The sequence below is a fragment of the Lactuca virosa genome, chromosome 4, assembly GCF_052849685.1.
Source record: "Lactuca virosa cultivar CGN04683 chromosome 4, Lactuca_virosa_CGN04683_v6, whole genome shotgun sequence".
NCBI classification, from domain to species: domain Eukaryota; kingdom Viridiplantae; phylum Streptophyta; class Magnoliopsida; order Asterales; family Asteraceae; genus Lactuca; species Lactuca virosa.
In genome coordinates, this window is record NC_136429.1 from 77,444,481 (window position 1) to 77,460,707 (window position 16,227).

General features: G+C 33.4%; 3 protein-coding genes across 3 annotated transcripts; all 3 read left to right on the forward strand.

The window, feature by feature from the left end:
- Nucleotides 1–1,731: 1,731 nt before the first annotated feature.
- LOC145105627 (dihydroorotate dehydrogenase (DUF3598)) lies at nt 1,732–4,018 on the forward strand. The gene is made up of 5 exons (XM_079042718.1): nt 1,732–2,170; nt 2,410–2,826; nt 2,908–3,000; nt 3,082–3,221; nt 3,298–4,018. The coding sequence occupies exons 1-5, from the start codon at nt 1,787–1,789 to the stop codon at nt 3,743–3,745; spliced, it is 1,482 nt and encodes a 493-aa protein (XP_078898844.1). The 5' UTR covers nt 1,732–1,786; the 3' UTR covers nt 3,746–4,018.
- A 1,404-nt stretch (nt 4,019–5,422) lies between these two features.
- On the forward strand, nt 5,423–6,009 carry LOC145104655 (uncharacterized). Its single transcript, XM_079041866.1, has 2 exons — nt 5,423–5,431; nt 5,527–6,009. The coding sequence occupies exons 1-2, from the start codon at nt 5,423–5,425 to the stop codon at nt 6,007–6,009; spliced, it is 492 nt and encodes a 163-aa protein (XP_078897992.1).
- Nucleotides 6,010–13,485: 7,476 nt separating this feature from the next.
- Nucleotides 13,486–14,941, forward strand: LOC145104657 (2-oxoglutarate (2OG) and Fe(II)-dependent oxygenase superfamily protein). The gene is made up of 3 exons (XM_079041867.1): nt 13,486–13,743; nt 13,971–14,218; nt 14,374–14,941. Exons 1-3 carry the CDS (start codon nt 13,486–13,488, stop codon nt 14,939–14,941), a joined length of 1,074 nt encoding a protein of 357 aa, XP_078897993.1.
- The last annotated feature ends 1,286 nt before the right edge of the window (nt 14,942–16,227 follow it).

A 16,227-nucleotide genomic window follows, 5' to 3' on the forward strand; every position in this document is an offset into this window, starting at 1 on the left:
TCTCAAATTCAGATTTTTATATGATATGAACATTATTTTACATAAAACTAAATATAAAGTTTTAGGGTCTAGGAGGGGTATTTCACTTAGGCATTCCATCAAACACTTTGTATGCATTATAAAACACATAAACTCCCACATCCTCATTAACTATTACCATATAGAAACCATCCAATCAAATGAAAAACTAATCTAAATAAACATTGAATAGGGCAAAAAGGAAATACAAATGTCAAAGAAGCAGATCATTCATACCTTTGGGGTGAGTGGTGGCTTTTGATTGCAAACCAGATAGATAGATAGATAGAAACCAGGTGCCTCTATGTGGTGAAAATTCAGTCTAGGAAGTAAATGAGTGCCTGTGTGTGTAATAGAGAGAGAGAGAGAGATAGAGAGAGAGAGAGAAGCGCATATATGTGATCAAAAAGAGTTTTACCTGATAATCTTGGTACGAACCTGAGATTTGATGTTGTATGATTTGGGATAACTTGGTATCATCCAAAAGACATAAACCCCTTTAAAGAAGAAAGATTTCATAACTTGTTAACTAATTGAAATTTAATACATTCCTACTTACCATTTACTTTTTTCTTGAATCCTGCCATGCTTGGATGCCATATCTACCAGCATAAACAGCAGCTGCAACAACAAGTCGCTGCAATTGCAAGTCCTGTCATCAATGGAGTAGAATGGTAAATGAATCACAATATATAGTACATCCATTCTAGGGTAGATATATACACAAGGATGATATGAAATCGATGAAGTTAATTCTGTTATGAGAGAGATTTGAGTAAATTACCTAGGGTGGGTGTTCTTTGTCGTCATCCATATGTTTGGTTGATTTCTCGTCCATAGTTAATCACACGAGCAATGAAAGGATTCAACTCAGAAGAAAATTAAGAAGCAGATTTAGTATCTCTGATTTGGTTATTCGATGACCAGAACCTAGGTATGCCATCAAATAGAAATTGAATTCAGATATTAAAATCCTAGAAATTTGCAAACTTAAAAGATACTTAGGTGAACAATTTTTACCTTTGGGGAAGAGATTTCAGGCGATGTTAGCTCCATATGTGTTCAGATGACTGAAGCATTGGAGATGAGAATTGATGATCAAGAGAATAAGAAATCATGAGTGCCATTTCCAATCGTCAGACTCCGTTAAATGGCGGATTTACATACCTTTCCATCGATGATTTAACGACGACACCTAAACACAAATTCGTATTTAATCTAGAGGAGGAATCGATTGAATATTTATGAAGGTGCAACCGGTCTCCGGTTCTCTTTCCTAATCTATTTATACAACTTGGGGGTGAGGAACCGTTCATAGGAACGTGGTAGAGAAACTGATTTAAGATGTGGGAGGAGACACTGATGATTGTGCAGAACGTGAGGAGAAGAAGCAACCGCCGATCGATGAACTGCAAACAACCGCCATATTTGAGTTTATGCGGCTCTGATTGAAAGTTGATTGAAAGTTGCAGGAGTTTTAAGGGCTAGGATTTGGACGATGGTTTTTCCACTCACCGTCGTCAATAGTATTAATAATTCGCAGTTTACTTGGGGATTTATTATGTAAAACTTATTTTGTAGGGGTTGAACACTCGACTAAAAAGTATAAGAGGTTAAGATCGATAGAATAAAGGTTTTGTGGCTAAATTGTCAATATAACAAGTTCGTTGTTATTCGCGTAAATTAGCAAAAACTTTAAACAATATCCTTTTGACGTACCGTTGATACGAATTTACGGAAGTGACGAAGAGGAAGAAGAAGAAAAAGAATGCAATCTCCATTGATGGACGCTTCAAGAACCTTTTGGAGTAATTCAAGCACACAGTTTCTACGATTTATTCCATCTTCATCTCTTAATTTAATCACTCTCCGACAGCCATATTCGCGTATTTGGTGCAGCAGCTTAAACCCTAACAATCGCCGAACAGCGAGAGTGAAGGCAGCGAAAGGAAAGGGGAAGGATAATGTTTGGAGTATCGATAACGATGCGGCTAATGACAGTCGAGGAGGAGATAGGCGGAAGAAAGGCGATAGGAGGAGGACAAAAGTAAGGAATTCGACGACGAAGAGACGGAGAGCTAGTGAGAGCGATGAAGGAATAATGGTTTCTGGTTCGATGTTAATAGAGACGGAGAAGGTTTTACAAACTCAGGTATGACTGTCTCGATTTCGTTCTAAAAACCATCTGATACTGAATTTCGTGTTTAAACTTGTTTCTGTTGAAAATTATGATTTCGATCTGAAATAGTTTAGTAGAAGTTTAGTGAAAGCTGAACATATGAAGGTTGTTTAGTGTCAAATCACTTGCTAGGTTCATGCCTTCTCGACTACTCCGTGGCTTCATTTTTACATCTAATTGATTATATGTATAATATGATGTTGATCTTTCAGGAACCTGTGATCATGCCAAAATGGAACACATTTGCAAGTAGTGTTAGTGGCATATGGAAGGGAACAGGAGCAGTTTTCTCACCTATCACAGCTAAAATGGAGCCCATTGATGTTGGAAGAAACAACGAACTTCAATTTGACTGCTGCACTCTTTCTCGGATCGAAGCAGTAGCATCAACAAATGGAACACATGAATCTCACATTCAAAGAATTGTAAATTGGGTGACTTTAAACCCTCATGGTGAAAATAAACGTGTGAACAAAAACAAAGAGGACGCATCTTTATCCACCATAGAAGCGTTTGATGGAAGGAAAACAAACCATGTAATCCCAAAATTCGAGTCTTTTAACTTTGAAACAAGTGATGTCATGGAAGAAGATCTCATGGGTATGGAGCCTGGTCTCGTCTTTTTCGAGGTAAAAACTTGTATTACTTCTTCTTTCACACATGCCTTTCAATTACTAAAAAAAACTTCTATTGTTATAATTATTTGAAAGGATGGCTCATATTCAAGGGGTCCAGTTGACATACCTGTTGGAGAAGTTGATGATTCCAATTACTTCCTATCCCCAACTTTCAAATTCGAGCAAGTAAGTTCTTTTTTTTTCTTTGTGGTTTCATCATGTTCTTAAACCCTAATTCAAACTAAAATATTTTCTTTCATCAATTAGTGTTTAGTTAAAGGGTGTCACAAAAGACTACGTATTGTCCACACTATAGAATTCAGTGATGGTGGTTCGGATATTCAAATCATGAGGGTGGCTGTTTACGAAGAGCAATGGGTCGGTACCGCTCATCTTTCTGACAAAAGGTAACCTCCAATTCTACTGTCAGTGTCAGTGTCATTGTCAGATATAAATTTGTAGAATGTTTTTTGATAAATACAGTGATGTGGATTTTGACGTGAAGCCATTTTCTCAAAGAAAAAGAGTGCAACCATCGGAATTGAGTGGATCATGGAAGGTGTTTGAGACGAGTGCCACACCGATTTATGGCGGGGAGGCGGCGGTTATGGAGGATAATGAGGAGGACCCACCGTATGTTTATCTTTGTACGGAGACTTTAAAGAAGAGGAGTTTGCCGGAAATGGCAATCTACTTTGGGGAGGAGGAGGCGGCGGACATGGTGGATGTTACAGTGTTATGGTTGCCTGGCGGTGTTACGGGTTATGTTGATGTAAGTAAGGATGGCGTGTTGTGTATTGGTGTCGGGTGGTATTCTGATGAAGGGATTAATCTTGTTATGGAAAGGGATTATGGAAGGGATGGGAAGTTGAAGGAGGTTAGATCCAAAACTGAAGTTAAGAGAAGGTGGTCTGATTCACCTCCTTTCTAAGCTGTGGAAAGAACGATTCAGAATTTTATAGAAAAAAAAGAGGTGGAAAGTCATGTGTTGTGTGGTGTTTTTACTATAACTTGTGTAAAGTTTTTTTTTTAGTACCAACTTGTTTGATAGATTGTCTTGTTGGTAAAGCAATAGAGTCTAATGCGAAAGAGTCCAAAGGGGATTTTTTGTAAATGGGTCATGTTTGTTAAATCAGCAGAGTTAACAGATGAAGTCTGATTAAATGAACACATTAAACCCACAATTACACAAATTACCAGATTAGATCCATCCAAAGCATATCAATCAGATACCAGTTTTCGTTTTAAAGTTTCTATTCTTTCAGTATATTCAGTTTTCTATGTATTTTATCGGTCAAGTATATCAGATAATATACAACATCCATATCAAAGAGTTTTCTGCAAAATATTAGAGCAAATCACCAACATAAGCTCCATATCCTGGATAATAATGGCAATACAAAAAAACATGGATGGAAATTCAAGCAATTTGGGTCTTAACTACCAAGTACCAACAATCAAACAAGCAAAAGAGTTACAGTGATAACTAAAAAGAGGGGTAATTAAACACATTCGATGAACCGGTCCAAACCCGGTTTAGTTGATCAGGGGGAACCGGAAACTGCCCTGTAAATAGAAGATTCAGGTCATAGGCGAACCTATGAAGGAGCCCCTACCCCTCAAATTTTGTCCAGTAATGTAAAAAATTCCGAAAATTTTCGTTTTATGTTGTGCTACCCCTCGAAAAAATTTGGGCTGCCCTTAAAAAAAATTATGTTATTCCTAACTTATAAATCAAAATACAAAATAGCTCAAAATGTTTAAAACAGTCCAATAGTTTAAGTAGTACAAAGTCCAAACATTTTAAACCCAAAATACAAGTTAGTTTAATGAAACAAAAAATGGTAAGATAGAAGCCCCTTATCTTGTTTTGCAAAAAATCGGAAGAATCGACTTGAAGGAAAACCGATCGCAACCTGCTGCTTGTTCCTCCCACCCCCTGCACACATTGTTTATGGAGTTGTTGCTGCCGAAGTTCTTTTCCCGGTGAACTCCCCTCAGGTGGTGGTGGACTATCACAATGAAACAAGTAAGGAAATAATCATAAAAAAAAAAAAAAAAAAAAAAAGAAAAAAAAAACCTCAATTCTATTATTTATTGTTAGGTTAATTCAAATTTCCATTATTTGACATTGTGTTGAGAAATTAGAAATTAGCAATAACTCAATTAGGTTTATTTAATTAGGTACTTAGGATTTATAGTTAATGATTATTTATTGGTTAAACCTGAAATCAAGTTTATAGTTGAAATATTTTGATTGTAGGTTTATATTAACAAATTTTTCAAAAACCAATTAGATGTTGGAGATGACAGTGGTGGATGAACTTCCAAAAGAAATAACCCTAATGAAAGACACAATTTCTACAACCTAATGATCCTACTCCAAAACCATAAGAACCACAACCTAATGAACTTACTCCAAAACCACAAGAGCCACAAACTTTTGATTTGAATGATCTTCCTTCGGACTCAGGCATAGACCAACAACTTGAGTATGGCTTAGGTGAGAATTCATAAAATATTTATTTCTTTATTAAGATATTACTTTTTTATGTCTTATATCTTTTATTGATTTTTTGAAATAAATAGTTGAGCGGCCAAGGTTATGATGGTGAAGGTAATAAGAGTGGTGCATTCAACGGTTTGAAATATTTGGAATGAAGAGAAAATAGTTTCGCACATTATATACATTGTTTTGCATACCAATTTCAGTTAGTGGTTGTGGTGGTAGCAAAGAAACATGATGATGTTGAAGAATTCTTTGACCAACTAGCTTTGATGGTTACCATAGTTTGTGGTTCTTGTAAGAGAATAGATATAATACACGAGATGCAGAAAGAAATAGTTGAAGTCGAAATTGGGCAACTTGATATCTATTATCATTCTTTGCTCTATGATGAGAAATTTGTCAGCTTGAAAGGAATTGTGAACTTCTCTCGTTTGTTGGTGGAAACAGGGAAGCACTGCTCTTTTCCTTTGGTTTATAGATTATTAAAACTAACTTTGATATTGTCTGTCGCAACCGCAACCGTTGAACAATGTTTTTCTGCAATGCAGTTGTTGAAGACCGATTTGCATAATAGAATAAATGACGATTTTATGAATGATGCTTTGATTTATAGTGTGGAAAATAAAGCACTTGAGAATGTTAAGACTAAAAATGTAATTACTCGCTTTTGGAAAAAGAAAGAGTGAAGAAGTGAACTTTACAATGTACTATACATTCTATAATCTATTTTGCCACTTTGTTATGTGTAATGAAATTGCGGTCTTTATTTTTTTTTCTTATTATATATTACACATATTTTTTTTGTGCTACCCATGAACTTTGACAATGACTCTGCCATTGATTCAGGTCCGATCATGGACTGATTCCATTCTGGTCCAGTCCTAGCGGTCCACATGCTCATATATTGTGTGTAAGTCCAAACATAGCCCGAACCAGTGGAATCGAGAACCAGTTTAGTCGATTAGGGGGAACTGACCTGTAAATAGGAGATTCCGGTCATGGACCGGTTGGGTCCTAGCTGTCCAATCCCTAGTTTTTTGTATTCTGAAAAACATATTTTTTTTTTGCTAATAAAAAAAATCAAAAACAAACATCCCCAACGTAATTTGAAGAATATATGATTAGATGGGTTGATTTTAAAGGGGATGAAAACAATTTGATGTAGAGTAGAGGTCGGCAAAACAACCAAAAAACAAAAATTAACTAATTTGATGTAAATCATATTAATATCAATATGTTAGGTAGTTAGGAAATAATTGTGCATAGATTATATAAGTAACTAGACGAATTCTCGCGCGTTGCGCAGCGCAGGTTAAAAATATACTGTTAAATTTTCTAAAAATATATGTTTAAAATGGTTATGTTATTGACATTAACTTTGAGATAATATTTTTACACTAATTTATATATATATATATATATATATATATATATATATATATATATATATATATATATATATATATCTATATCAATTATTTTGAACAATGATATTCATTGACATCAACCCACCTTCCTCATTAATATAATTAAATATAATTATCTATTTAGTATTATTTTTAACAATTATTATGATTGATTAATTATATTTTTAATTATGCGATCATTTTCTAATTTCAACAATGATGCTCATTTAAAATACAATTTATTTGTAGCCAAATGCAATTTATAATTTGATGTTAGTATCATTTAAAATTATTATTCATTAATTTTAAACCAATTATTATTAATAGTAAGTTAAAAAAGACTTTTAAGAAACACTTAATATTATTATTAAAATGTGAAACATACACTAAATAATAAAGTGATAAGATAGACAATTTACATTTCAAAAGAGACTTGCATGGATAATGTCACACCCCCAAACCGGAACGGCGGAAACTTTCGGGGGTGGATGACGTCATATGTAGTATCACAACAATTACATCATAGTAATCATAGTAAACACAACCATTACATTGGATAGTTATAAAAGTAGTTACATCTGTTTGATTCGAAATCATATACATCAAAAGTATAACAAATGTAAAAGACGTGACTCTATACGCTCTGTCTTCTCCAAAAACTGCGGGAGGTACCTGTCTACTGATTTCCTGAGAATACAAGCAGTTTTGAAAGAGTATCAACATTAAGCTGGTGAGTTCGTAAGTATGTATTTGTAGTGAAATCCTGTTTGTAAATCTGTAAAATGTTTGCATGTTCTCAAGAAAATCCATATTTTCTTTAGTATATGTATGATTAAACGAGTTCCTTCTACGACCACTTAGTTCATACTAGCTGGGTATAACCCAATACCGAACAGACCGTTGATTGTGTGGATCTGCCCTAAGCCCACAACCAAACAAGGAACAGGAAATGAGGCGGAATCCACATATCCCACGGTCTATCGGGTATTCTTTATACATAACTCAGATGCACAAACTAAGTTATTATAGAATTTAGTGAGGAATGTTCGTTACTGTATTCTGTTGTAGCATAGAAAAACGTTAGTTTGTATTTCTGGTTGCTACCAATCGTAGTATGTGTGTATTCTGTACAAAAACCTTTGTATAGTATGTTCTGTATGAAAACCCTGACTACCACCAGTATGTATAGTATGTTCTGTTTGAAAACCCTGGCTACCACCAGTATGTATAGTAGTTTCATTACTTAAAATAAAACTAATGAAGAATGAAATCCAGTAAACAAATGGTTAGTTTATACTATTGTGAGTCGTATAACCATGCTTGATATGACTTAGTGACCTTTTCGACGTTCTTCAAGTGTCGGTTAAATGACATTTGTCACCCTAGGCATGTCTGCCTAATTGTAGCTAGCAGTTTAGGTGTGGGATTGTCAGTCCCGAATAGATCTATTCACAAATCTCACGCTCTCCCTCCAGGAGACTCTGGTTATACTATGCTATGATTTAATTTGTACCCCGAAAGGTACAATTGAAGAGTTGTCTCACAATCCTATATTAACTAGTTTACGTGTGGTTCTGTATGGTTCTTTCGTATTTGAATCTGTGTGTATACTTTAAAGAGTAATAATTATACTTAAATAATTATTTAATGTTGTACTCTTGAAGTCCGAATGTATTTCATAAACTAAATCTATCATAGTTTATATGTTTGCAATGTATAACTCTGAATTCATGAAACTGTGATTTGAAAACCCCAAACTATACCTATTATAGTTTGCATGTATGTTGCGTGTTTGGTTCGTGTTTTGATCTGAAAACTATGTAATTATGGTTGTATATTGAAAACGTCTCTTATGCTCAGCATGTCACAAAAGGGATAAAATATCTAAATATTTTATAAAACATGAGAATCTTTTGGTTGTATCAATTGCATAAGTTTTGAAATTCTTTTGTATAAGTTTACAAAATCATTTGTGTTTGGCTTGTATTCCCCCCTAAAAACCTTAAAAATAGTAAAAGCATAGGGGTATGAACTCACTGTTAGTCGTGTGAATAGTCGGACAGCGCAAAATGAGAGTGAAGACCCTCAAGTTGATGTACGCGGCACTCAACGGGATCCTAATACAATTAATACATATATGTATTTTATTAGCGAAACCATTATTTATAGTGTTGGAAACACACTTGCTTTCGGTTTAGTAATGTTACCGGGACTCGATTGAATCGGAAAAGTGGGTTTGCAGCCAAGATTCACGGTGTGCAGGAGTTTCCGGCCGTGAACTGCCCCTTGAAGGGTTTATGGCCGTAATCGAGTTTACGGCCTTTGAAGGTATGAATGATGTACGACCGTAAACAGTTTGCGGTCTTTGAAGCTTTGAAGATTTGAAGGGTGTACGGCCGTAAACTCAAGAACAATAGTGTTGGATTCGATGAAAAACATGTTTTAGCTGCTCCAAAACAACTTCCGAGGGTGTTTCTCGATGATTTTCGGAAGAATAAAGGTGTTTTTGGTGTTTACGGTCAAGAGTTTAGAGAGAGAATGAGGGAGTTTCCGACCAAGAGAGTTCAAATGAAGGAGGGGGTCCCGTATATATAGGTTGGGGTATGGTCGGTGGTGGGGGCCACCTGGAACCTAACCGTAAACGGGTTTACGGCCGTGAACTCCTCTCAGGCCGAAAACCATTGATCTTTCAAAGGAAACTCGGGTTTTTCGTGTGATTTTGGTCCCGACTCTTATATAACATTTAATTATATAACTAAATGTTTTTCCAAACTTAAGGAATATGACGGAACTCAATAAAATTCAAATTTTATTAACGGGAATCGGCTAACGTTAACTGAAAAAGGTTCGGGTTGTCACAGATAATATGACATATCCATGATTTTTATAATTTGATTTTATTATTTATAATTATTGTTTATTAATTTTAAAACCACTTATTATTATTAATAAGTGAAAGAAACTTTTAAAAAGCACTTATTATTATAATTAAAATGTTAAACATATACTAAAATACAAAGTGATAAGATAGACAATTTGCATTTTAAAAGAGACTTACATGGATAATATGGATAATATGACATATCTATGATTTTTAATTAATTATTGATTCGAAGCAACACGAACATACAAACATGTATACAATAGTTAACTAAATATTATATATATCACCTTCCATAACATATGATCGATAACATGAATCTAATCTAATTCACATTAAAATTTCAACCACAACATACAATGATATTCTTAAAAGAATACTTAAACCAAGAAAATATAAAAAAGAATTAGTATATAACAAACTTACAAATTAAAAACTTCAACATAATAACATGGCTCGAAAAATGGTCAAAATCCTTCAAACCAACACAAAAACCTTTAAACTTATTTTCTTTGTGAATTTTGTATGTGATTTGTATTTGTGTGTCTACTCAAAGATATTGGCATTTTTATAGTAGACTATCAATTAATTTTTTACTAAATATATTATATAAGTTATAAAACCTTTGAATTGTTAATCATTATTAAGAGACTTTTGAATGATATTCATTAAAATAGGAGGTTTCAAATGCATGAGGTGTTTGCAAATTTTTGTGGGGGTTTCAAATGCATGAGGTTCAAGGGAAAATGCCTACTTTATAAGTATAGTATGATGATATGATCATTAAAATGATAGCATGTAATTGTCATGTTGTCACATTCATTAAGGTCTAACACCCTAGAGACTCATGTTTTATCTACACATTTTTTTTTTCGAATTAAGAAGTTTAGGACATTCTTGTACATCAGTAACAATTTTTTTATTCTAAAAAGGTTTTGTTAAGTTTTTAAGGAATGATTTTATCTAAATCGTGTATATTATTATAATTACTTAATTAGTAGTGTTCAATGTTCATACCTATATACTATATACCAGGAAAACAATAACCGACGATGTTATTAAAACACTGTTCATATCAATATACTCTTGAGATGGGTAGGTGATGTTTATGGAGGATAATGAGGAAGAGTTGTTAGGAATGAGACGTCACTTGTTAAAATCCGGAACATATCTAATGCCACTTGACAAGATCTTATACCACTTGTTAGAAAGTAAGAAGATAACTCATGAAACCACACACAAAGACACAATATTTATGTGGTTTGTCAAGGTGGCCTACGTCTACCGGAAGGAGGGAGTATTCTTATTCAAGAGTTTTCAAACATATATTACAAGTACAGTTCAACAGAGATCCGCCCTAAATAAAGGACTAGCATCTTCAACCTTTGACTTTGAAGAACACCTTTATACCAAAGAGATATTTATCTCACCAAGAGAGCATTTAACCATCAAAAAGAGATTTCTCACCTGGAGAGCTTTCTACCACTAACAAGAGCACTCCGGTGCATTAAGTGTCGTGTTAATTCGAATAGATATAAGTATAACATCGTGATTCGTGGTGGGTAACTTATGGATTTTAGGAAATAGTACAGAAAACCAAGAACTTTGGCCCATTTGAGGATTGAGTTAAAAAAACCGATTTTCGGGTTAGTCTTTGACGTTATTACAAATCCAAGAGTCTACTTGACTACTTCTACTACATTTTTATTTATATTCATATTTTCTTTTTAGACAGGAGGGTGTGATATCACACTTAAGCCTTCTAGAGTATTTGCAATGAGCATTATTCGTGATTGACATGGCAAAGTGGTGGGAATGTGAGCATCACACCATCCTACGTCATTATGGTGGATTGAGATGATGAGGTGGAGTGGTAGATTGTGGTCACCACCACAATTAACCATACCCAATTATATTATTTGTCTCTCTACCTATTTATATACTTAATACTTCTCTATATTTTAAATAATTAAAAAAATATTTATTTTGTTTAAATAATAAAAAAATAAGAGAGGTATAATGATGCAAAATGGTGGGTACACTAACTTAATGTGGTTGTGTGTAGTGATGAGGTGACGGTGATGTAACACCAACCATATTTATAGTACTCCAGAATGTCATACCATACTTAGCACATCAAACTTACAAAAAATTGTCACATAAGCATTTTACTGCCACATCAAACTTACCACAAATTCATGGTTTCTTACCACAAATAAGGAATGGACACCATAGCATACATAATTATTAATTTTTGATTTTTTTTAAAGCAACTCAACTTTAATAGAACATAGAAGACTTAAATTTCATTACTTAAAATTTTAAAAAAAACATAACATGACATAAAAACCCTAAAAACTTAGAAAACAAAAAACATGAAATTAAAAAACATAAATACATAAGAAAAACCCTAAAAACTTGGCCATTTCATTTTGCAGTCTTAAACGGTTCAATCTTACCGGAAGAAACTCCCGTTTGAAGTTGAAGTTGGTAAGGGGAAGAATTGTAGGGATATTGTTTCGTGGGTATTTCCGACGGAACTTGAAAGGCGATGTGGGGAGATATTTGATGTGCCTGTATGCTATAAGAGGTGTGAGAATCAATTGTTGGAATTATTAATTGGTTTGTGTAAAGTAATAACCATAGATGTCTTTGATCGACGTAATAAAGTAATAACAATATTATTTTTGTGGTTCAGATTATTAATTGATTTGTGTTATAGTTTTAGATTATGTACAAATTGTTAGTGGTGAAGTTGTTTTTGTAAGAATGTTAAAATGGTAACAAATTTTCGAAAAAGAATTGATACTTTTGATTCTTGCACAAACAAGTGGCATAACATGGTAAATTTCGCTTGAAATTTTTTATTTAATGCCTAGGACACTGTACTTCTTTAATTTGAAAAAAAAAAAAAAAAAAAAACAATATGAAGAATAAAAGATAAAATGGAGAAAGATGGAATTTTTTGCGTAACTTTATATTTAGTCCAGGGACCAAATTGACAATATACGAAAGTGAAGGGACTAAATAGGACATAGTGACGGCACTCGAAACTTTCAAGCTAAGTTAACATGGACATTGGACAATCCGATCTCCCAGAGACGAGAGTCCATGTGCCCCAAAAGGCCAAAATACATATCCATCCAACCACCTACCCATGTCCCCATCCTAAAAAACTGAAGGGCATTTCAGTAAATAATTATAATAATATATATTAACATGCCACAACAAAGTTGCAACAGCCAGCTTACGTACGTTAACAAAAAAATTGCCATGCATCAACAAAACTACTAAAATAATCCAATTTTATCTTCAAAACTTAAATGAATGGATCAAAATTATTATCATGACTTCACAATACTAACTTAAGAGAGACAAAGTGAAGATACGGTTAATTTTGCTTACCGTTGTCATAGACTCTGAGACTCATAATATAATAGTGAAACAAATTTGTGAGTGGTATACAAACATTTTAATTAGTTTTTAGTGGTCTATATTTATAGTATAAAATAAAATAATATACATACCGATAACACATATTCCGATTTCTTTTTTCGCTAGTGTACACCAAAGTTAAAAGGACACGTGTCCAACGTTGTCTATGCCTATTGTCTTCTGGTTTTATATATCTTTTAGCAAAAACTTATATTTGAAACAAACTTTGCTTAAAAAATGAGATATAATTATCAAATAATTAAAACTTATTTTAGTATACATAAAAGGGGCTACACACGTACTTTTTTCCTAATAATAAGGAACCAATACATAAGACAAAGAAAATCATGTTCTTTTGCTTATAAATAGACAATGAAGACTCGGATAAAGATCTCATTTCAGATATTTCAAATCTTGAACTCTCATTTTCAACAGAGAAAATGAAAGAACATGGAGAAACTGAAATTAAAATATCAGAGTGTTCATTTATCAGTGCAATGACACTTACACTCAAGAGTGATGAAAATATACCAGAAAAATACATTCTTCCTCCATTGCAACGACCAAACCCGAGGCTCATGGACCACCCTTCAACCAACCTCCCCCTCATTGATCTTTCATTGTTGAAGGATCCTTTATTTAGGTCTCAAACCATCAATCAAATTCATACAGCTTGCAACAAACTCGGTTTCTTCCAGGTATTTGCTCATGTAACCGGTCCCACAGATGAATCACAATGTCCCCAGACCAAAAAAGGTGATACCGAGATTTGAATCTGACAACTCATAGATTCAAGCCTGGGTCTCACCTTTTTTCTTATTAGTGGACATTCTGATTTACCTGTCCATGTTGGATGTGGGACCAGTTATGCATCCGGTTATTAATTTGATTAATAACTGAATGACAAAATTTGTGTGATTTGAAGGTGGTAAACCATGGGATTCCTATTTCCGTAATGCAAGATGCTCTAGACATTGCAAAAGAGTTCTTTCACTTGCCTAGCAAAGAGAAGATGCAATTGGCTTCAGCTAATGTTCGTGATCCCGTTAGATATGGCACTAGTATGAATCATGGGACAGATAAGATGTTTTATTGGAGAGATTTCATCAAGCATTATGCAAATCCCATCTCAGAATGGATCCAACTATGGCCTTCAAACCCTCCAACTTATAGGTAAAACTACCAAGACACATTCTTCTATTACACAAACGAATACGAGTCTATAAACTACATCCATGCTATAAAATTTGAGGTTGAATGGAACATATGTATATTGATATTTACTGGTTTTGAGTGTTTTACTAACCTTAGTGACTTAATTTGAGCAGAGAAAAAATGGGAAGCTATGCAAAAGCAGTGCACATATTGCAAAAGCAATTAATGGCAATAGTTCTTGAAAACCTAGGCTTAAATGCAAATTACATGCATGATGAGATTGAAGAAGGTTCTCAAGCCATGACTGTGAACTGCTACCCACCATGCCCAAAACCAGATCTTACACTCGGGATCCCACCACACTCCGATTATGGAACCCTAACAATCCTAAACCAAAACCAACAAGGACTCCAAATCATGGACAAAGATAGAAAATGGCACTCTGTACCATTTATACAAGGAGCATTAACAGTTCAATTAGGAGATCAAATTGAAGTGATGAGCAATGGTAGATACAAGAGTACTTTTCATAGAGCAACTGTGAACAACAAGAGGAATCGATTGTCAATTGCTAGTCTTCATAGTCTGCCAATAGAGAAGAAGGTAGGGCCCGCACCACAGCTCGTTGATGAACAGTATCCCATAGCCTACAGAGAGGGAAGCTTTGGTGAATTTCTTGATCATATCTCTAAGAAATGTCTATCAGAAACTAGGTACATAGACACATTGAAAATTCTGTGAAAGATGATATGGTTTCACCACAATATGAGCATGTATCAAGCAACTCCCCATACCCCTCCTGTTATTGTGGTTACTTTAGAATATGAAATTAACGAAGATATCAAACATGTTTGTAAAAGAATAAGCATATATAATGCATATCTACTATTCATTTAAAATTTCCCACTAATTGCTCCTTTACTTCGTCTATAATCTATTTACATAAAGATTTTGTTTGTCCTTAGTGATTTCATTCAGTGCATATATGCATAGCAAACTTCCTGTACTATTACATTATTAGAGTAATTTTAATCATTCCATCAGTGCATATTCCTTCAACGACGATAAGGTCACCGAAGTTGAAATTTTAACATCTCAATTATAATCATATTCTGCTTTCTAGCACGCGATCTAATTATAATTATTTGTTTCCAAGTAATTTAATATACGTATTTAGCTAATCCAGCGTAATCACTTTATCGCAATTCTTTTAGGAGATCTTATATTAATCAAAAAGAGGCTGCTCTGGACTATGAAGTATGAATCAGCTCGAATGGGTCCCGCAGTTGCATATCATATCTTCGGAAGATCGAGAAGCTTAATGGGGCCATGCCCAATCCAAAACCTAGGCGGTTTCAAAATTAGAAGAAAAAAAAAATCATTTTACAATAAATACCAATACATAAAAAATTAGGAAATATTTATTTTAAAAAAAAACTAACTTATATATATATATATATATATATATATATATATATATATATATATATATATATATATATATATATATATATATATATATATATATGGAAGGGTTATTTGGAAAACAAAAAAACCCTAAAAATCATAAAAATGCATAAAAAAAAATACTTAGAGATCACAAAACTTTTTTTTGAATTTTTTTATGAAAAAATCGCAACTTTTTTAATAAAATCACTGAAAAAAAAAATCAATTTTTTTTATAAAAAAAAGAGGTTTTTTTCAAAAAAAATTTCAGCGATTTTGTATTAAAAGCAGCGATTTTTTCATAAAAAAATTAAATTTTTTTTTTTGTGATTTCTAAGTATTTTTTTTTATGCATTTTTATGATTTTTAGGGCTTTTTTAGGGTTTTTTGTTTTCCATAGAACCTAAACATATATATATATATATATATATATATATATATATATATATATATATATATATATATATATATATATATATATAGGGAAAATGACGTATAGGCCCTATAATGTTTCTAGGGTTGACCCATTTAGCCACTTAACTTATTTTGTGGCTTAATAAGGGAACGAAGTATTTGTTACC